Source organism: Leuresthes tenuis, unplaced genomic scaffold, assembly GCF_036924035.1.
Source record: "Leuresthes tenuis unplaced genomic scaffold, fLeuTen1.0.hap1 SCAF_5, whole genome shotgun sequence".
NCBI lineage: Eukaryota > Metazoa > Chordata > Actinopteri > Atheriniformes > Atherinopsidae > Leuresthes > Leuresthes tenuis.
The window spans coordinates 30,586,795-30,608,990 of record NW_027325359.1 but is presented as its reverse complement, the minus strand read 5'-3'; the positions used below and the strand labels follow the sequence as shown (position 1 = coordinate 30,608,990).

The 22,196-nt window shown below is 40.8% G+C and overlaps 1 protein-coding gene across 3 annotated transcripts in view; it reads left to right on the top strand.

Moving 5' to 3' along the window:
- LOC140307661 (BTB/POZ domain-containing protein 10-like) overlaps nucleotides 1-22,196 on the top strand; it is a 52,509-nt gene that overhangs the window by 22,389 nt on the left and 7,924 nt on the right. Inside the window, exons 2-5 of one of the 3 annotated variants that reach the window (XM_072386637.1) lie at nucleotides 12,195-12,325; nucleotides 20,651-20,898; nucleotides 20,997-21,315; nucleotides 21,983-22,085. In XM_072386637.1, the coding sequence (XP_072242738.1) occupies nucleotides 20,712-20,898; nucleotides 20,997-21,315; nucleotides 21,983-22,085 (609 nt within the window). In that variant the 5' untranslated portion in view covers nucleotides 12,195-12,325; nucleotides 20,651-20,711. Of the gene's footprint in view, nucleotides 1-12,168; nucleotides 12,326-16,909; nucleotides 17,203-20,650; nucleotides 20,899-20,996; nucleotides 21,316-21,982; nucleotides 22,086-22,196 lie in introns of those variants that run through there. The other 2 variants (XM_072386636.1, XM_072386635.1) reach the window with 2 other exon arrangements.

The following is a 22,196-nucleotide window of genomic DNA, read 5'->3' as shown; positions in this document are numbered from 1 at the left end:
TCCATACCAGTTTCACTGAGTTTGGGGCTTTTCTTCTTTTTCTTTGCACTCTCGTGTGCTTTCAAGGCTCCGCTGTTTTTACGTTTTTGGTCTTTTTTGTCCTTCTTATGCTCATTTTGCCCTTTTCTTTTCTGAGGCAGAGTCCCAGCCTCCCCGAAGAAGTCTGCATCCTCAAAGTCACTCATGAGTGTCTTAAACAAAAAAAAGAAAAGTCCGTCATTTTAAACACACAGTTCTGAATACCCCTGTCAGCACACTATAACATCCACTGAGCAAAAGCTGCAGATCTATGCTTTTTTATGATATTTGTGTTACACAAATATGTTGCTCTGAAAGAAGCTCTGTGCCAAAAGGAAAAGGTGCCACAATATGATAATAGTCCATCCTAAAAGCTTTGTGTGGCATTGTTTCAGTTCTTAACTAGTTTGTAACTGCATTTCGACCAGATTCAAACTCAACAATTTCAGCTGCTTTCAGTGAACGGGCAGCAGAGGGCAAGCTGTGCTCGTCCCACAGCAAAGAGACTGAATGATGACAGTCTGTTCTGGTTGTGCCTTTGCTTTTCATTCTCAGCCACTGATACGAACCAGAGACAAAGGTGTGTGCACCACTTTGTCAAGGACAGCAGCAGCTCAGTAACAGCTGGAAGCAGATGTATTTAGTGCCTGATGAGTGGAGGGACACACACATTCCTCTAAAATCTACTCTCATGCTTATTTGAGGATGAAACTGATGGAAAACGGTGTCTGTAACATCCTGCTCCATCCACCTGCTCATCGGGTCACTTCCTGCCTTATGTGGCATTGTTCTGCTTGCATGCTCGGCAGCTGCCTGATCTTTGTGTTCCAGTATGAGTGGGCATGCTGTTGTTGCCTTGCTCTCTAATGTCATTTAAAATAAAAACCCTTTCCAATTCATCATTTTACAACTGACCCCAGGAATAAGGTGGCAGATTCGAGGAGTGTGTTCTTATTCCGCACAGACAAATTCACTAAAGTAAAGGTTTAAAGGCTGTCTCAAATGGAGAATAAAGGAGCAAATATGGACTTTCAAGCTCCTACAAACTTCACTGCATTTCCTTTTATGTTCGCACATCTTTCTAGTCATCCCGCGCCTTTCCAGAGGCTCAATACTTTTGCACATAATTATATATAATTTCTCATTTAATTAAGTATTTCCTAACAGGATTTTACTTCACACACTTGACATATCGGATGTGTGCAAAGTTATTGTCTTTCTATAAGCTGAGCAGCCCAAAATTAACACCATAATGCAGCGAACTGATATATTTTAGGATTTGAGTCTTTTTAAAGGTATAAAACCAGTTTGTAACAATGTAATTATGACATTGAATACGTGTTTCTACTCCAGAGTTGACCAATTAGTTACATCCTACTCTGCTGGGTTTCACCACACTTTTAACACGTTTATGCCGTTATAATTTCATTAAAAAGCTGGCGCAGTTAACGAGGGAAAACGATTAGACATTTTAGCGAAACTAACCGGGTTAGTTAGCATCATTTTGAGCTATTGAACGTATTGTTGCAGTAAAAAGCTTAATTTTTGCGGTTTCATAATAACGTGAAGGTTCCAACTTCATCAAACATCATTAACCAAAAAACTATTTTCACAAAACTTAACATTTTACCTTAAGGCAACATTCAGTTTAGCCAGTTGTTTCAACTTCAAACAGAACACTGCCGCCTCACTTGAAGGTGCCTTTTAATGCGCAACAAAACCGCGGATTTCTCAGCATTACTAACAACACGTTTTCTCCTACCTTAAAAATCCACTATATTTGTGTCTTATATAACAATGTGAAGCGCTGTTATTCATATGATATCTAAATATCCCAGAGTAAAGAGCTTGCCTGTATAAGCATAGTCTTTGGAGAGAGTTTGTGTCTGGTTAAAAGCTCAAATTGCTTTTCTTTTTGCCATCGTTTTGTAAAAATGTTCATACCACTCGATGTCGCCATTGCTGCTGTAATGTCAGTGCTGCTTTTAATACGTATAGATAGTCAGAGCTTTGAGTGGTTTCAATTTGATTTACATTTAGGAAAAAAAGTTCTCCTTATGTACTTGAATGCAACAAGATTCAAGAAACTCCTCTGATGTGTCAGAGTGGAAAGTTACCTTTTAAAAACCTGCACCATGGGGTTATTAATCTAATCTCATTTAATCGAATCTAATCTAATGTAATGTAATGTAATGTAATATAATGATTTCTTTAATTATACCAAGAGTTTTTTAAACCCTTCCACCTCCACCCGTCTCTGCATGATCATTCCCATTGTTCTTACCATGACTCACTCTTTCTTTGCAACTCTGTTAAAACCGGATACATTTCTCCTAGTTGAGAGTGATCCTGAGTATTATACTATTTCAGATACCAGAGCAGCCAGCGTTTTCTTCTTCTTTAGGCTAAGAAGAAGTTGTTATTCAGCTCACTAATCTTTTGTTACCTATAGGCTGCAGATTTGTGCAAAAACTGCAATCAGAATATTAAAATATACACTTGTTTTAAGCACAAGTTAATTTAGCCTGAAATTTAACATGTTTTTGTAATTCACTTTGGGCACCATTATTCCTTTTTTTCAAACTGTCTATAGTATGGAGAAATATCACTGTGGGCCACAAATCATTGTGACTCCTTTTAGAAATTTAATCTGGGACAGATTAGAGGGTGTGGATCTTCATCAGCACTCAGACACATTCAGGCCGGCTGTTGTGGAGAAGAGGATCGATCAGGCACATTAGGTTGGTGTCAGTTTTGTACACAGCCTATGGTCCACAAAAGTGTTAAATTACACATTGTGACTTGCAGATTTGAACGGTTCTCATATGTCTCTCTGTTTGTGATTCTTCCTTTGTGCATGATGTTACTCACCTTGTGAACTTCCCTAAGATTCAGAGGTCATATGGCTTCTACTGGGAAGTACACACTGACCCTTAAGGAAGATCTCTGGGTGATATTTGTGTTGGGTGTGGAGTCAAAGTGTGGGATGCACTTGCTTGAATCTGACAGACTCTTTGTGAGTCCGTTTTTCATTTACTTGGACTCACAATGACAAGCCTGAACCTCAGTGAGATATTCTATCAAATGCTGGCATATTTGCAAGCAACTGTGTACATACTCAAGTTAAAGTTTTGTTTCATCAGTGATCCCACGAAGATGGACATCCAATATGAACATTCACGCCCTCTATGAACAGAATTTGACCAAATCTGTTCTCAGTTACTCAAGGTTTAATGAGAAACTGTTGTGGGGCTTTGAAGTACAATGCAAAGGCTTATCGTCCAGGAAGACGCCATCATCCACCTGCCTCAGCGAGCCCACTCTCATTTGGACAAAGCAGGCAGAACAGCGAGGATCGTGTCCTTTGATTTCCAAAGTTATCTTAATACAATTAAGCCTGCATTGCTATGTAAGAAGCTCCAGAAAATACAGTTGAATATTGTTGATTTTAGGAGGACCAGGATTTTCAATCCCAGATTAAGAGGTGGTTTGGGAATACAGGTACAAGAGAGTATACCGGACTGGAAATGCAAAACAGAGGCTGTTGACAAGAAATATCATGATCCATGGAGAGACTGAACCTAAATGCTGGGGTGAGGAAACGAGAACAGGCATTTGAGATGAACAAGGGATTTATTTGGAGTGCTGACAAAGCTAGGAGTATAGAACTAAAAATGAACTAAACTAAACTAAACCTGGGACTGCTCTTTAGACCCTGGAGCTGATCGTAAAAAGAAGAATGCTACACAAGTTGGTGAATATAAAGAACAACAAAAACAACTGAATATGATCAGTGCGAGGCATCTTCAGCTCCGCTGTAGCGTGGAGAGATACAGGAGGTCCTTCCTACCAGCAGCACTACCTCTCCGTGATGAAAGCTTCTGATGATTGTTTAAAAAACCCACTTCCCCTTTTTTTTTTTTAAAAAACATCGTACCCTTAATGATTTTAAATAGTGCCACCGTTGGGTTTATCTGTACACACAGGGTACCAAACATTGAATGGATGAATGATTTTAAACTCATACACCATCATCAGGACAAACAGAGCCTCTGCTGCAGGTTTTATATTTCATGTTTCTTCACCCATGATGTAGCTTTAAGAGTTCAGTCTGTAAGATTATTTGGAGGCTTAACTAAATTAGATGAAGTGTTTCAGTGAAGAGACATCAGTTTGATCTATCTTACCACCAAAATTACATCCCAATTGTGACAAAAACTTACAGCAATCAGAGCATTTCAAAACTCTTAGTTTAGCTGTGACATGTCAAATATCTAGTCCATATTTATCTATAGTTCTATATAGTTATATAGTTAGATCTACAGTCACAAAACATTTAGAATGAACCCTAACCCTAGAAAGACAGTCTAGATTCTGTGTATATACTCTTGATAATGCTTTAAATAAGTTGCAGTTAGCGTGTTCAGTCGTGTTTTCATTCACATTCTTCTAAATGTAGCATATGTAAAATAGGTGATCAGCCTCGTTGAGCTGATACTAATTTGAGGAGAGAAAAAAACAAGAAAAAAGGAAAGAAAATTGCACTTGAAACCACCTGATGTAGAAGAAGTACATCAGGATTTGACACATAAAAGCTTAAAAAATGCAACCTATCTTTGGCTTGCCTGGGAGTTTTCGGATGTTATGAGTAAGACTTTCGCTGCCTTGCAGCACTAAATGACCATAATAACTCTGTGTGGGTGGACGGGTGATTAAAACGTATGACTCAGTTTCTGGTTCTTAAATTCACAGTGAAGCCTCTGCTCTACTTTTTGTCTCTCATAGACAGACAGCAACAATATATCACCTGGCACACCTGTAATGATTACTTTCACAGATCATTTTGACTGAAAGTGGAGACTTTTTTTTACAATCATCTGCTTATTTGGAGATCTGCATTACCTCCTGAAACCATTACCAAGTTGGATTCATAATAATCCTTCATCTTAATGTTGCTCATGTGCTTTAATGCTTATGGTGGGGGTGGGGGCATTACATTTACGCTCTTTTTCAGTTGCTATGCCAACCAATTGGTGCTTAAAACAAATCTCAGGGAGTGAGGATGAGCATTTTCATGACTAAGACGATTAAAACAGATTTAGATTAACAAAAATCAGACAAAGATTAATAGACCACATACCTGGCAGGCACCTCACTTTCACGTCTTTGATAATAAATTGATCGATGTTCTGATTTAAAATGTTTCTAGTCACTGCTGGCAGCTCAACCTTTTGATTTAATTTCCGAAGCAAACAGTCACCCGACAACAACTTTCCAAAGACTTTTTTATGTCCCTTTCATCAGTTTGACCAGTCAGTCAATTGAAGATCTGAATGCAGCAAACTGTATTAACATCAACATCCATCCATCCATTTTCTATACCGACAGTCCGTTAATCGGGTAGCGGGGGGGCCGGAGCCTATCCCAGCAGTCATCGGGCGAAAGGCGGGGTACACCCTGAACAGGTCGCCAGTCCATCACAGGGCCACATAGAGACAAACGAGACAAACAACCATGCACGCTCACACTCACTCCTATGGACAATTTGGAGTCACCAATTAACCTGACATGCATGTTTTTGGATGGTGGGAGGAAGCCAGGGTACCTGGAGAGAACCCACGCATACACGGGGAGAACATGCAAACTCCACACAGAAAGGCCCCAGGCAGGGATCAAACCTGGAACCCTCTTGCTGTGAGGTGACGGTGCTAACCACCACACCACCGTGCAAAACTACAAAAAACAAAACTACAGCTGCTTCTCTTCACCAAGAGCAGTCTCATCCTTGCTAATTATCCTTAAAGATCAACTTGTTCTTGGTATCTTTTCCTCTATCTATGTTGCTGTTATTATCTTTAGATCCTTCAGTCTCTGCTCTCATCAGCTTGGTTTAACAGAGGACAGCTGTTTATTTGTCTAAAACCTTGTATGAACTGTGTTGATTTATGAATGACAGTCCACCCTAGAGCCAACCAGCAGACGCGAGATTGGCAGCCAGCGAGAGAAAATACTTGATAACATGGTGCCCTTGTCAATCAGGGAAAACTGAAGTTCTAGCTGGACAAAGACATGTCTTTAAATGAATACCAGTGTTTTTAATTGAGGCTGATGTGTTTAAATGAACAGTTTAGGTATTAGGTGCTGTCTCAGCAGTTTGTTCTGCTGACATAAAGAGACTAAAAACATCCTTTGATGTAACTGTAAGATATTTAAAGTACATTTAAGTTTTCAAGATAGTTTTACTTTAATATTTTTGTGCCATCACAATACTTTCTCTACCACATGAAACATGCACATGCTTTTTTAATCTTTCACTACATCTAAACTGTTCTGCTGTCATTCAAACTCGCTTCATCTGACTTGAGACGAGTCGTGTGTGCATATAGTTGCTCATCTTCTCTGTTACCCATCTCGGACAAAGTGTCACACTCTAGAAAAGCCAAAGCCTAACCTGAAATAGCTGTCCTTTGCATTCTCCCCTTAAACTTTTATCTATTCTTGAGTCTTGGAGAGCCTTCCTGATGCACCTGATTCGCAGCAGCTGAGGATGTCAGGTTAATGGTAATGCCCAGCATGTTAGCTCCACTTTGCACAGCAGCTTCAGGCATGTTGAAGAATAAAATGTCTTGTCTTGTGTCTGCCACATTTTTTATGTCACCATTCTGCTGATGGGGCTGACGTTTTACGTAATCACAGGATTGCAGTCTTTTGAAATTGTCTTGCCTCGTTGCATTCCCGCCCACCTCGCTGCTTTTGTATGCTTTAGGTGAACACCCCACACATTGAGGGAGCATGAGGTAATAAGGACGACAAGTTGTAAGACGTAAGCAAAGGTCAGAGGTCGATGTGTTCAGCAGATGTCATCCCAACAGGCTGTGGCCTGTGTTGTCCGTAATAGTATCACATAAGAGCACGTAGAGGTCAGTGTCTCTGAAGGGCTCCGCTGATCACCATAAATCTTGTCATACTGGTATGTAAACAGTTTTAAGCACTTACCAGCAGGATCATTTGTTTACAACACAGCACGTGCAAAAAACGCTTTCACTGGATGATAAACATTGTGTTTAATTGACAAGCTAAACTGCTCAAATAAAAGATTTACAAGAGCAGTAATGTAAGCACGTTAACAGACACATAATCTCATACTGAGCCTTCTCCACTGATGCCGTCATGCCCCTTTTTGCTAAGGGGAACAGAGGGAGGGGTTCTGAACGACCCACGAGGACGTTGATCAATATACCTTCATGTGAGCAAGAATTTTAGCTTGTTCTCATGAAATGACACCTCTTCTGTCCTGGTGGTGCTCATATTGAAATAAAACGCTCTAGAAACACAGAATCTCTAGAATCTAATTTTCACTTTTCTTAAGAAACTTTGGCTGAGTATCACCAAATATTAGAGGCAAGGGATGTTCCAGTGTTCCAATGTTCCTGCTACATTTGGAAATCCCCTCCACCCCCCACCCACCCCCCGGTTACGTAGTGTGTAACATATGCGACCATAATAAGAAGCACGGTGCTTCTTTTCAGTGTGAGCTATGCAGATCAGTGACCCTTCGGGACACCTGTGCCTGAAGACTGAAGGGGTAAAAGAGAGCTTGACCCAGATGATCACAAGACAGAGATGAAGGGAGGAAGAGGGAAGAGATTTTTAACAAATGGTTATGATTATCAGATTGATAATTGTGAGTATTGTGATCTTGTTGAGAGGGTGGTTGACAGCTTTTGGACCAGTTAAGACTTGATAACGCTGATGTCCATAATTTTGAATGATTCCCTTTTAGATTGCTGGAAAATACAAATCACTATTTCTGGAAGTGAAGCCTGTGAGCTAAAACTATTAAGTTGAAGAAAAAACAGAATCAGGTTTTCCCACAAAAGCTGTAACCCTCCTTCAATTCAAATGTGTTCTGCTTCAGGACTTGATGGTAAAAAAAATCATCTGGTCTTTATCGGGTCTTACAATTAGGTCACTTCAACCTCAGATGAACAATGACACGTGACACGTTACACTATGTCAGTACTGAATGAACAAGAATCAAGATAAAATGAAAAAACAGTAAAAAAAAAAAAAAAGTGTAAAAGGGAAAGAGTATTTCCAAAGATTCCGCAGCTTGTAGAACAACCTTTAGCAGCAATAACCTAAAGTTATCAGATTTTCACATGGTTGTGGATGAACTTTGGCCCATTGTTGCTTCAGCTCATTGAAGTTTGCAGCATTGGTTCATGCACAGCTCTCTTAAGGTCCCACCACAGCATTTCAGTCAGACTGAGGTCTGGACTCTGACTGGACCACTGCAACACCTTGATTCTTTTCTTTTTCACACATTCTGCTGTAGATCTGCTGCTGTGTTTGGGATCATTGTCCTGTTGATGAGCCAGTTTCAGCCCAGCTTTAGCTGTGGGACAGATGGCCTCACATTTGACTCTAGAATACTTTGGTATTCAGAGGAGTTCATGGTGGACTCAATGACTGCAAGGTGCCCAGGTCCTGTGGCTGCAGAACAAGCCCAGATCATCAGCCCTCCACCACCGTGCTTGACAGTTGGTATGAGGTGTTTGTGCTGATATGCTGTGTTTGGTTTCCTCCAAACGTGCTGCTGTGCATTAAGACCAAACATCTCCACTTTGGTCTGGTCTGTCCAAAGGACATTGTTCCAGAAGTCTTGTGCTTTGTTCAGATGCAGCTTTGCAAACCTAAGCTGTGCTGCCATGTTCTTTTTAGAGAGAAGAGGCTTTCTCCTGCAGTCTTTTTCTAATTGTGCTGTCATGAACTTTAACCTTTAACATGCTAACTGAGGCCTGCAGAGTCTGAGATGTAGCTCTGGGCTTTTTCACCTTGGGGTGAACTTGCTGGGACGTCCACTCCTGGGAAGATTGACAGCTGTCCTGAATGTTTTCCACTTGTGAATAATTTTTCTCTCTGTAGAATGATGGACTCCATATAGTCTGGAAATGGCCTTATAACCCTTCCAGATTGATGGGCAGCAACAGTTGCTTCTCTGAGATCATTGCTGATGTCTTTCCTCCTTGGCATCGTGTTAAAACACACCTAAATGCTGCAGAGCAGCAAACTGACAGAACTTCTGCTTTTATAGAGCTGCTCACACTTACTGATGATCAGTTATCTGTCTACCCTCTGAATTCCAGTGGAAGCAATAAGGGTTCACTTAGTTTTTCACACACTGCTTCTGTATTTTGACTCACTTTTTGTTCAATAAATAATGACATGGTGTAATATGTCACATGTTCATGTTTAACTGAGGCTGTATTTTAGCTGGTGTAGACCAATTTTTTTTTAAAGTTTTTATCGTTATATCCCGACATGTAAAACATTGGAACGGAACGAGGGTGCACTTCCTTTTTCACATTTAGTTCACTTCAGCTCTTCTTCAGATTTCGTTGTTTTCTTTCTTCTCATGTAAACCCTCACAGACAAGTTGGATGATGTGGAGATTGGGGTTTTGCAGGGAACATACAGTACAGCCCATCTGTAACAGGACTTCTTGTTCACCTGGATGGTACTATGTGTCACTTAGATTTTAATAGGAAAATTCTTTTTCTTCCTGTAAAATTCCCTTAACAATTGTTGTCAATAAATAAATGATACACATCTATGTAAATCTCTGTGATTTCCTGGTGTTCAGTGAACCTGACTGACACACACATGCACAAACATGCATACCCACCACTCATGTCCAAGACAGTGACGACAACGACATCACCCACTGACACACCTCCTGAACTCCCACTTACTCTTTGATTCAGGATGTTTCCTCTGACGTCAAGTTGGTATAAAAGCTCTTTTTTTGAGAGGCAAACTCATTAAAACAATGTTAATTCTTGAGTTAAGTGTCTATGTAACCAGGGAGACTTCCTAATAGTCAATGAGAGTCATAAATCCATCTGAATGTTGGCTCTATTGTTGTGAGGCACGCTGGGAGTGAGACAAAAAAGGTCACATCAGATTTGGACTAATAGGTCTAGCCAGTTCACACTGATAGAGAAAAAACAAAAGAGAGGCATGTAAAATTGAAAATGTGGACACACACACACACACACACACACAGCTTGGGAAAGAGTATTTTTTGACAGGAAGACAAGCTTTCTTAAAACCTTCTTACAATACGAAGTGTAGAACAGGCTGAGTGCAGAATAGCTTTTTCAGCATGATTTTCTGTGCTTATTAGAGACATTTTGATGATGTCACAGCGATAGAGCTAAATGTCACATAAAAAAGAAATCAACTGATTTATGCCAGGACAACATGTAGGCATTCCTATAAAAGCTAGGAATGTTGGTGCTTGGCTGCGTTTTTCTAAGTCAAAAAGGTGTGAAGGTATTTGGGTTCAAAGCCATTCATTTGGTGCGGTATGACAGTGTTAAAAGCCTGAAGCTTGGAGGAGGTGTTGTCCTTCATGTCCAGCCCCCTCCAGGAGCTGGAGGTATGACATCAACAGCAATAATGAAGGCAGCTCATCAACGGCTGGACACCAGGGCTATATAAGGACCTTGAGGAGTCCACTGCTTATCATAACTAATAGGAGCTAACCACCAAACCAGAGTTACTCACATATGAGACTAGAACCACATTTATTTACTTTCAACAGACCGAGGAGAAGCCAACACCAGCACAGGTATGTTCATCAGAGGCACAATGGAGGCCAAACACCTTAAACACACTATTATTTTCTTTATTTTAGACCAATAATGTGATATATTTGAATGTGTAATATATAAGCTAGAGGACATGGAAATTAGAGTAGATAAATAAATAGATAAAGATAAAAAAAAAAGTTTTAAATCACAGGCTGCAAAATGTATCTATAACTTTATGACTAATTCCAATGTAAGGTAGGAAGTCAGACATTTAAAACTTCTAAATAGTTTCTGAAGATGTATTCAAAGCCTCGGAGAAACAATTTACTTGAATTAATTTTTTTTCTTTCTGTCATCAGAGTCGACTTGCCAAATATGGACTATAAAATCATCTTCATTTCACTCTGTGTTTTGCACCTCTTCATTCACAGTAAAGGACGCCCCCTAAGGTAAATCCCCACTCCCTTGTTTTCTTTCAGATCAGCCAATCCTAATCAATATCACCAATACAAACTAATGCTTTAAAGTTATGAACTGCAGGCCTGGAGTCTTCTTATCAGCACAGATTGACAATGCACAGCCAAACTAACTTACCCGATTATTTCTGCAGCAAAAGAACGGTGAGTGAAATGCAGCTCATGCACGACGTCGGGCAGCACAAGCAGGTGCAGGAGCGCAGGGAGTGGCTGCAGATGAGGCTCCGCGGCATCCACAACGCGGCGGCCCGGGGCGGCAGCGCGGAGACGGAGGGCTGGAGAAGGAGGAAGCTGAGTCCCGAGGACCTGACCGAGCTGAGCGACCTGACATCAGAGGAGATCCAACACGCTTTAGACTTTCTGGAGAAGCTCCTCGAGTCAAAGCAGACATGATTTTTGATTGATTTTATTGACAGTCTCACCAACATTTCCAAACGATCTTTAACTTAACTTTAGCCTTCTTTATGTTTTTATTTTTTAATTCAGTCTGAAACGTTTCTAGTTTTGCGTGTGTCCGGTTTATATATTTTATATTTTATTTGATCCATTTTGCTTTTTTAAAGATTATTTATTACATTTAATTTATGAATTTTATATTTATGAGACAGTGCCTCAATTGGGCAATCCTCCCACAATGTATGCACTTTTATTTAGAATGTAGTAATGTGAATCATGAAACTACTTCTACAACTTGAAAGAGACCGTCTGAATTGGACCAATGTTTTTTTGTTGTTGTTTGTTTGTTTTTAGATGTCTCAACCTTATTTATATTTTTCATTGTAAACCTACTCACAAAATGTTTATCCTGTATTTTAACTGTAAACAAACTAATATATGCACTTCAAGAGTAAACAGTATATTTCAATATGATTAACGATGCCTATGTAAAACTGAGTGTTTTGTTTTTAGGCTATATAGATGTGTTTATGATGGATTCATTAAAATAAAGCAAAATTCATTCTATTTTAATTGTTTTATTTGGTTATTTTTAGGGCACACTGGTACACAGAAGCGACTGCCCCTTGTTTGGTATAGATGATTATCTCGCGATATCTTCTACGAGAATTCCGCTTTCTCAAATCAATACAAATACACAACCGAGTGGTGGTTGGTGCAAGCAGAGATTTTTCTATCAAAACTGTAGTCTTGTTCTATTCCACTTATGTGGTTGATCGCACAACTGACTTTTAAAACAACTGGTTAAAACGTCAATCTGGAATGTAACGCTAGGAGGTAAAGGAAAGTTGTTTTAAATTCTTGTTTATAACGGTAGCTAGCTAACTGCTACGGGGGTGTTTAGCTTAGCGCTAATTTAACAAGCTAACCAAAGACACTTGTTGCTTTTAACTTCGTTGACAAGTTGCTATACGATCATATTGAAACGTCAGAACCACGATGTTACCTTTCAATAGCTGGCGTTGTAATATCAGAATTGTAATATGCTGCTTTTCGGATGTGTGTTGGCGTTAAATCTACATTATAAGTTACACGTTATAACTAAAGTAATTCAGTTAAGTTAGTTTAACACAGAACAAAAACATCTTGTGCAAAATTAAGCACATTTAACGAGTTTACTCATGCACTTCTGTGGATTCCTGTTAGTTTAACCTGCTGCTTTACACATAAAAGTTAATTTTACTCAAAGTACACTTAAAATATTTGTTAATTTGTAAATGGGGCCTTTCACGAAGACCTTGGTATTTCAGTGTAGGGTCTATTTATCAAACCACCAAATTCAAAAGCTAGAAAATAAGCAGAAATTGCTGTAATTTGATCAATATAAGGTTATGTAATTAAAGAATAGCAATGATGGTATAACACAAAATTCTGTGAGTCGGAGACTGTTGAAATTGCATTTGCACTACAGTTATTGTGAAAGAGATGCTTTGCACACCTGACTGAATGGTAAGTGGAATGTGGGAGCGAGACAAAGGAAAAACAATTCATTTAAACGAGCAGCGCATTTATGCTCCCCTGTTCTCTGATTTCACTTTCTGGTGGTCTCTCCTGGTTTTAAGTCTTTGGAGCGGTTGTTTCTAATGGGGCCTAATATGTACATTTGTACTTAGTCCTTACTTTGGCTTGTGTTCTGTTGATGTCTGAATCTGTATGTGACTTGTTGTTATGCGCCTACCTTGCTCATTAGATTATTCAGAGCTGCCTTGTTGCTATGTATGAAAAAAGTATGGCCGTTTTCTTGATGTATTTCTCATGTGTTTTGAATTGGGGTCCAGTCCTCTGATTGGCTAACTAAATGACTTGAGTGTGGGTGGACATGACTGTGTATGTATAGATCAGATTTTCTAAGCCCAAATATCTGATGATGGGCGAGAGTTCCTTTTACATTTTTAGTTGCTCAATCATTGCATCATATTTTATCAATCTTTTTTGATAAATCCCTATCTGTCAGGCATAGTCACCATTTCTTGACGAGTGGCTCCTGCTGTGCTGCTCCTGGCTTTCACATCAGCTTGAATTCTTTTTTTTTTTTAACAATAAAAAAAATATTCTTCATCAATCAGGTTCCAGCTTTCTTTGAAGCAGTTGACAGATCAGCTTTGCAGGGTGGAGCCTTGTCATGGACCCTTTCTTTTTAAATTTTTTTTTTTTTTATCAATCTCCATCATTAATTTTTAATCAGTTTGAGATCCAGACCGTTTTCTGGCCCTGTCATTTAGATTATACGTCTTTCCTGAGGTTTGAATGCTCCTTGCTCTGTGGCAAGATGCATCTTCATCCTGAAAAATGGCCTTAGCCTCACTGAACCTGCTTTTGATTGATGGATTAAGAAGTGTCCAAAACTTCTGTCCACCTGTGCATTTAAAGTAGAGGTAATGGCTGCCATCTTTGCTTGGCATCAACCCCATATCATCAGCGATGGTGGAAATGTGCTTGTTTTCTTCAGGCAGTCATCTTCAGTGTTGGTCATCTTACTTTTAAAAAGTAATTAGTTACAGTTACAAATTACTTCTCCCAAAAAGTAATTGAGTTAGTAACTCAGTTACCTCATTGTAAGAGTAATTAGTTACTCAGCAAAGTAACTGTGACGTTATTTTTCATGTTCTATATGCTGTAACATTTTATAACATCTTTAACGTCAAAGATGTTTATATTAACTGATTGAAGAATAAAAACACTATATACGGTATTTTAGAACAATTGGTATTTATTTGAACTCAATAGATTGCAGCCTGCCATGTGACATGCATAGAAATAAAATATATACAAATATATAATATTGAAAATAAAATTCAAGTGCAAAATTAAAAAACACGTGTAAACTTGGGTAAAACGAAACAGGAAAATCTGGCCATTAAGTAGTGCAAATCTCTGTAACTGTATTTTAGGCCTACTGCACAATAAACAGAACACTATATTTATATATTTGGGCTCAGGGTTGAGTTAGCAGGGTTGAGGCAGACGTGGATAAAGTCTTTTTTTCCTGGGTGTAGCTGCATGTTACAGAAACATTCCTGCCTTTAATTAAAATGAGTGATAAGTATTGCTGGTACTTCCAGTTTGAGGACCCTACCTTTGAATTTCCCTGGCTCGTCGCCATTGTCGCTGTCTTGTTGTGTTTGGCAGTCAGAGCTGCAGTGAGACAGCGTGAGCAGGGCACGATCTGCCCACCCAGCCAATCATCATCGCATTGCAACGCCGTCATCATCCCCACCCCTGCTCTCTCCAGGCAGCTGATGTGTGGCCAAAACCTGACACTTTGTGCTTCAATCAACCAAAGTGTAGTAACGCGCCACTTCACATTCTCAGTAACGGCAACGGCGTTGCACCAATGGGAAAATAATTAATTAGATTACTCGTTACTGTAAAAAATAATGCTGTTAGTAACGACGTTGTTATCAACTGGTCATCACTGGTCATCTTTCTATGCTTCATAGGACCTGCACCAAACTAAAGTCCCAGCATCTTTTCCAACACAGACTGGCGATTCATCACCGAATATCACTTGCATCCAACCATCCACAGTCCGTGACCACTTCTCTTTAGCCCACTGTGACCTTATTTTCTTCTCTTTAGGTGTTAGTGATGGTTTATGTTTGGCTTTTCTGGATGGAAATCCTGTTTTCTTCAGTCGGTTTCTTACAGTTTGGTCACAGACGTAGACTGCCTGATTAGGGATGGGCATTTTAGGTGTTTTTTTAGATCGACTAATCAAGCCAGTTATAGTTGATTAGTCGTGAAGTCATAGTTAAACTAACAATCACCAAAGCAGCTATTCATTCCTGTCATTTGCTGTCACATGAGCGTTTAGCTCCAACAAAACAAAACAAAACTGTTGCATCATTCCGCATAATGTGCATTTGACTTTGTTGTCCGGGTGAGTGAAATACTGCCATGCAGAGTCCAGAGTTCACCTCCGAGTTCCTACGTCACTTTCAGACAATAACAAACATGGCGACACAGATCATGATTATCCACCTTCACAGAAAGAGACATAACATAACATTTTCTTGTTTGTTCCTTTCACTGGTCGCACATGAGCTACACGTGAGCCCCACGATTTCTGGTGGTACTGCTACATTTGCTGCGTTTGGGTACGGATCTGCGATGTCTCCGAAAATATACCAAAATATGCACGAAATGAACACAGGCGACGGACAGAAGGCTCTGTCCTCTGCATATTTAACGTTGAGCATAAATGAGACATCTCTTTAAATCTAGGCTAAAAACCTACTTATTTAGGATAGCTTTTAATACCCAGTAGTATGATGACACTTTTATCTTATCTTATTCGATTTTGTTGTATTTTATTGCTTTTTCTGTTCTTTTATTGTTTTTACTTATTCTTTTCTTTATTTATTATCTGCTATAAAGCATTTTGGTACACTGAAAGGATTGTTGTAAAGGGCTGTATAAATAAAGTACATTTACATTTAAATTAGTCAACCCTGCCATTATCCTTGTATTTGCTCCAAATTTTAGACTCAGCTGACTGGGAACAACCAACATATTTTACCACACATCTAGTAGAATTACCATCTTAAAGGAGTTTTCTAACATTTTCCATTGTTTTTACACTGTAAGCTCTCTTGTTGGAGCCATTTTTCCAGACTATCAACCATGGGCAACAGCTCATTAAGCTCTGCAAGCACTTCCTTTTAACTGCAGACTCATTTATTTCCTCAGACTTATGCCAGTCTTAATTTTAGAAATGCAAATTATTGTGAGTCCATAATTTTTTTCTTCACATTTGAGTTATTCCAGAAGTCTTTCCTCTACTTTATCCGAAAAAAAAATGAACACAAATGTTTTTAGGTATGTTTTATAAAGACAGAAGGGTCAGCAATTAAATAAAGTAGTGTCAGAGGTGGTATTAATTATGTTTGGACAATCTTTTAGATTCAAGGAACCAGTAAGTAGTTTAACTGCCAAATGCTGCCTTCAGGGCATGTTGGAAGTTTTGTTGTTACCTTTTTAATTAGAAAAAGATCAAACGAAAGTGTTTAAAAATTAGTTTTTTTTTCTATTTATTTATTATCAGTATCTCGGCTGGATCTGCTGAATAGGTTATATACAGACAAGCTAAAAGGATCCTAAGGATGGTTTTGATATCTAATAAACCAACGTATATTTCAGAAGGATTTTTATGTAGTAAAACTGTATTTTAACCTCTGTGTTTTGAATATTCCAAAAGACGGAGTTTCTGGTGCATGTGACGTCGAAATAGTAGTTCTGCGGAAGGCAAAACGATCAATTCGTGGATATTAACAACAGCGAAATGCGCCATTGAACGATGGAGCACTACGAAGAGGCACTTTAGGAGGAGCACGTGAAGGCAGCATCGCTCTGCTTCTGTCGAGCACGCGGCCATTCACAGTTTTAAGGTCCCTCCGGTGACTCTGAATGACGAGCAGGTGCGCGGTTTCCTCGCCTTGTAGACGCATATCGAGCTCCTTTGTGTTTCATTAGCGAGTCAAAGTCCGGGTCGAGTTCGTCAAACGATGCTGATGAAGTTGGAAAGTAATGAGCGAGGATGCTGAAGCTGCCGGGAAGCCCGCTTTGTTCGGAGGAGCGCAGGGCTTTTGTGCCGCTGTCATCCCGCAGCTTGTTCCCTGCTGCTTTGTCTTCACTTGGCCCTCTGATACCGACCGGTATGTGCACGTCCACCTTCAAAAGCATCGAAGATTTTTTAGCTTTGTCATTGTGTTTGGTGTAGATGGTGTTAGTGCTCGGCTTTTTTCCTCTTATGTGCTGTAAAGAAGTGGAATAGAGCTTCCGAATGAGTCTCATCCCTGATGGGACTCTGTTACATTGTTAGTAAATGATGATGGTAGGACACAAAACATTTATGCTGTGAGAAATCGCCATAATCATCCCATAGAAATGCTTTTTAATTGCATATTTTCTTGTGCAAAAGGGTGGATTTCTCTTGATTTCAGGTTTTGAAGCTGGTGTTAATTGTTCTCTGCTACACAGCAGCTTCCCTGCCTTTGCCCATCACTGTGTCAGCAGCCCCTAAATAATTGATTGGACCCTCACCCTTTTATGGCTCTCACCTCCTGCTTTTAATATACTGTCGGGCGCTTTGCCTCTTTGTCTGAGGTATTGTGTCTTTGATAAGTTTGAACTAATTTTAGCCCAGCACAGCCACAGATTTTTGTAGGTGCCCGTTGACCTGTTCAGCAAAGTAAATGGTGTGAACTGGGATGAAATGTTCGTCTCCTCCAGATTTTTATGACTGTGTGACATTTTGGCTGCTGTGGATCAGCATCGCCTTGTGAAAGATGAGAGGATCTGCCTGCCCCCGAGTGAAATATTGCCTCCTTTGTTCCCTCTACTGCTGATCAGGCTTCTGGCTGCCAGCCCCTCTTTTTTTCCTGGAGGACCCTCTAAAAAAATGTATCTTGCCCCTGTTCTGCCAGGCATTTAAACCCCATTGGAGACGGAGTGTGCATTTACGCTGTGTCAGACAGTCAGTTACAGTCAGCTGGGTCACTTTTATTGGAAAATGTTTTATAAAAAGACTCAAATGTTGGATTTTTTTGTGTTTTAGTTGCTGTTCTTGTCTGTCTAGGATGAGTGTCTTCTGTGTATTCAGGTGAATAGGCGTGTGTGTCTGTGCACACATTTCTTCTCCTCGTGGTGAACCTTGTCTTCAAGGACATTGCTAGAGTCTGCAGCACTACATCTTTTAAACAAAAAGGGTGACTCTGGGAAGAACTGTCCTCCCTTATGTTCTTTATAGTTAAAAAAATCATTTCTTAAGTTGTTTTTCCTGTCGTTAGTCTCCACGTACGGGTAGTGGGGGTGTTTTGTGTGTTGGATTAGGTCTTCTGCATCACAGACTGATGGATCGTATCAAATAAAACCGAGTCTGTGACCTTGACTGGGTTTAACAGCGGCTTGCTGTCACCACACAGCGCAGGTGATCTTGCGTCTGATCGTGCTACATCATGGTCTGTCTTGTGGCTCTTGTCCGTGTCCTCCCACCCAGACAAATAACCAATTAGCCACTCGATCAGTCTGTTAGCCAGGCGGTCAGCCTGTTCTCTGTGCAGCAGCGACCCGACCATCCGGCACATTGAGATGTCAGCTGAAACCCACAGAGACCTTTCTAGTTGCCAGCCTCTTCAGCTCTGCCAGAAGATACATAACCTGTTTCTTGGGAAATGTAAATACAGACAGAAAAGGCTTAAGTTCACAAACTCTTATTCAGCTTTAAAAATGATTTGCACTTGAAATCAGTGGTTTCTGTGTGTAATTGCTCACGTGCACAGGAGGCTGCCGGGCTCAGCCTCTTTCTGGTGTTATAGCTCGCAGGAGATGGTCATCGTATTTCATAGCAGCTCCTCCCACGAGAGCCAGACGCTCTTTATTACTGAGACCTGGAAGTGTTTCTGTCTTAAAAGCTCAAAGCTGTTGATCCGATTGTTCGCTGTATTGTGACAGTGGAGCTGAGCTCGGTGCAGGACTCAGAACAACTCTGGGAAAGTAATGAATCATTCAAATTCTGACATGATCAGAAATGGTTTGGTGTTATCAGTTTGAAACCTTTTTGTTGTATTCTTGTTGTTTACTTAATAATTCAGGCAAACATTTCCGTGTTTCTCCCAAGATTTCATCTAAGTTGCGTTAGTTTGTCATTTAATCTGGAAATCCGTTGGTTTCCGTTCAGATTTTTGTGGATTCGGTGTTGAGCAAATGTTTGACGTTCCCAACTCTCCAAGTGTGAGGATTTTCTGTTTGTTTGAGCTCGTTTTTTGACATCCGACAATGGAAATCAGTTACAAGGTCATAGATGTGTCCCGTCCACATGTTGAAGTGTCTGTGAGAGAAATACTGAACGTGCACATCGCCCCCGACGTGCACATCTTTACATTTACAATGGACAGTTTTTAGCTGTTACTGATCAGTGTTGAGCAGTGCGTTACGTTAAAGATATCTCATCTTTTATTCTCACCCCTTCTCTTGTGGTCAAAATGGCCGTCAAACTTGATAGCATGACAATTTACGCCTAAAAGCTGTTATTTTTGTCTGATCTGCAAAGTTATCATTGGGAAATGACAGAAAAATGGTGAAAGTGATCGAAAAAGCAGCCAAACGAAGTATTATACAAATATTATCAGAAGAAATCAGGTGGGGGTTTAATAAATGTCCTTTTGGAGCATTTGTGCTACATTGTATTGTTATTTTCTTCTTTCATTTTAGTCAATATTTGACTGTTTGAAACCGGAAAGAATCATCCACTTAAGGTGTGTGTGTTACTCCTTCGCATCGTTGCATGTCGGAGGTTGTATTTAAGGCCTTTATTTAGATGAAAGGAATATATTGTTACATATTTAGCTCTGTAAAACACTGACGGACAGTGAGGTGAGGTGGAGCGGCTGTTCCCTATTTATCTGGAAAAACCAGCTTGAGGAGGAAGTAAACGGCGGAGGAGCAGCATCTAATGGCTGGTGCGTGGCTGTCGCCGCAGGTGGAGGTCCGTGCTGTCAGCTCTTTGCTGCACTCAGCCTCTGCGAGGGTTCATGCAAGTTGACTGTAGACTTTTTAAGTCTGGGCATGCTCCTGTAACTCCCCCCTGAGTGATTCCTGCGTGTGAATGTTGAAAGGATCTAATCTGAGCACACTGTGCTCAGACTGGATCCCTTTGTTGTCGAACTTGAACGGTGTTTTTGAGTTATAACAGGTGACAAATGATCACATGGCTGCAGTTGTCTCCCCTCAGCGGAACAGTCTGATTATGTCACTCTGACATGTGATGGTTGGCTTATAATCGTCTCAAAGGCCTGAAATGACTCTTTTGTCCAGCAGTAGTACTTCTGTGTATGCGGGACAGTTCAGGATTTCATTATTCTGTCGTTGCTGTCTGATTTCTAGCCTGTTTTTAGCCAGATTCTAACTAATAATGACAGTTGTTGAACCATAACTTGAGCAGCTGCGGAAATGCATCCATTTTGCTTTAGTTTAAGAGATAAAGTCAGTAACTGCTCTGAGTGGCAGTTCTTACGTTGAGTGTATTTTAAAGAGTTCTTCTCCTTGTGGCGTGAAACCTGACTGTTATTTCTGGTGTGTGTGCTCTCTTCTTCTCTCCCAAAGTGAGCAGTGTGGTTTGTCAGCGTCGGACTGCAACCAGCCGCAGCTTCAGCGGGTCAGGACCATGAGCGTGTACGGAGCGGGTGCCGCTGGTGGTGCCGGCGGCGGGAGCAGAGAGAGGGGAGGAGCTGAAGATTACAGGGAGCACCGGCGACGCTCCAGCGATCGCTCGCGTGACTCCTCCCACGAGAGGGGGGAGAGCCTGCTGACGCCTTGCATCAGGAATGTTACTTCTCCCACTCGCCAGTACGGTGAGGAGAAAATAAAGAGGGAATTCTACCTGTAGGAAAAGTTTAGTTGTGGTTATTCAAATGTTTAAAAGTTGGTCGCCTCCTTCTCTCACCCGCAGACCGTGAGCGTGGAGACGGGGGCTCGTCCTCCAGATCCTCCAGTCCACGTCCTCCCAGGGCTTCGCATCCCTATTCCCATGTAGGAGGAGCTCTGATTGGGGGACACATACCTCGGCCCCTCGGTCCTCCTGTAGGGGACCACCACCCGAACCTTTTGGGTCAGGGACCCTGTGACATGATCTACGTGTACGACCTCAGCGGCAAAGAGCATCGTGGCGGGCTGCGACCCGGAGAAAGAGTGACCCTGATTGTGGACAACACAAGATTCGTTGTGGATCCTGCGATCTTCACGGCTCAGCCCAACACCATGCTGGGCAGGTGAGGAAGCCCAGATGTTTTCTGCTGGTGGACATCAGCGGCGCCTCTGAGACTCTCCTCAGAAGCACAAAATGAGCTCTTCCATTTTATTGTGTTTTTGGGTGCATTTTTTTAACACTTACTGTTATTGGATAATTAGAACTGTTAAACACAAGCTCAACAAAAAGTACAGCAAATACACCACATTTAAACCATTAAAATGCTGTTAAACTCAATTAGAGCTGCTGTGAACACGAGTCAGAGCTCCACTGGACAGACGTTCGCACTAATTAGGGAAATGCTCCGTAATTTGTGTGCACAGTAAAGTTTCTTTAATTTCTTTTCCTTTGGACATCTGCCCTGCAGTTTTCCCACCGTGGCTCTGAAGGAATAATTCAACCACATAAATACCCTCATTATTTTCCTTTTGGCTTCTGTAAAGGTGGATGAGTTTTCTGGACCTTTTGCACCAACAGCCATCTTTTAACGGCAGCCAAATAGTAGTTTTCCTGTTGGATCTGAACCGGTGGTACCGTTTGGTGGCTGCTTCCAGCAACCATGGAGAACCTTTCAGTTAATGATGTGATTGTACTTTGTTGTTTCCTCGGACAGACGATCGCTCCTCTGTTGGATTACTTGTAATATTCAGTCATTAATGAAACGCCTGCTTTTTCCTCCTCCTTCTCAGGATGTTTGGTTCCGGGCGGGACCACAACTTCACTCGACCCAATGAAAAAGGGGAGTTCGAGGTGGCAGATGGCATCAGCTCCACGGTCTTCAGAGCCATCCTGGTGAGAACGAACTTGCACCTTAAACGTCTTTCAAACACTCATCCAGTCCCACCATGATGAGTCATCCCCTGCTCCCTCAGCCCTCATTTCTCCCTCATTTTTCTCATCTTT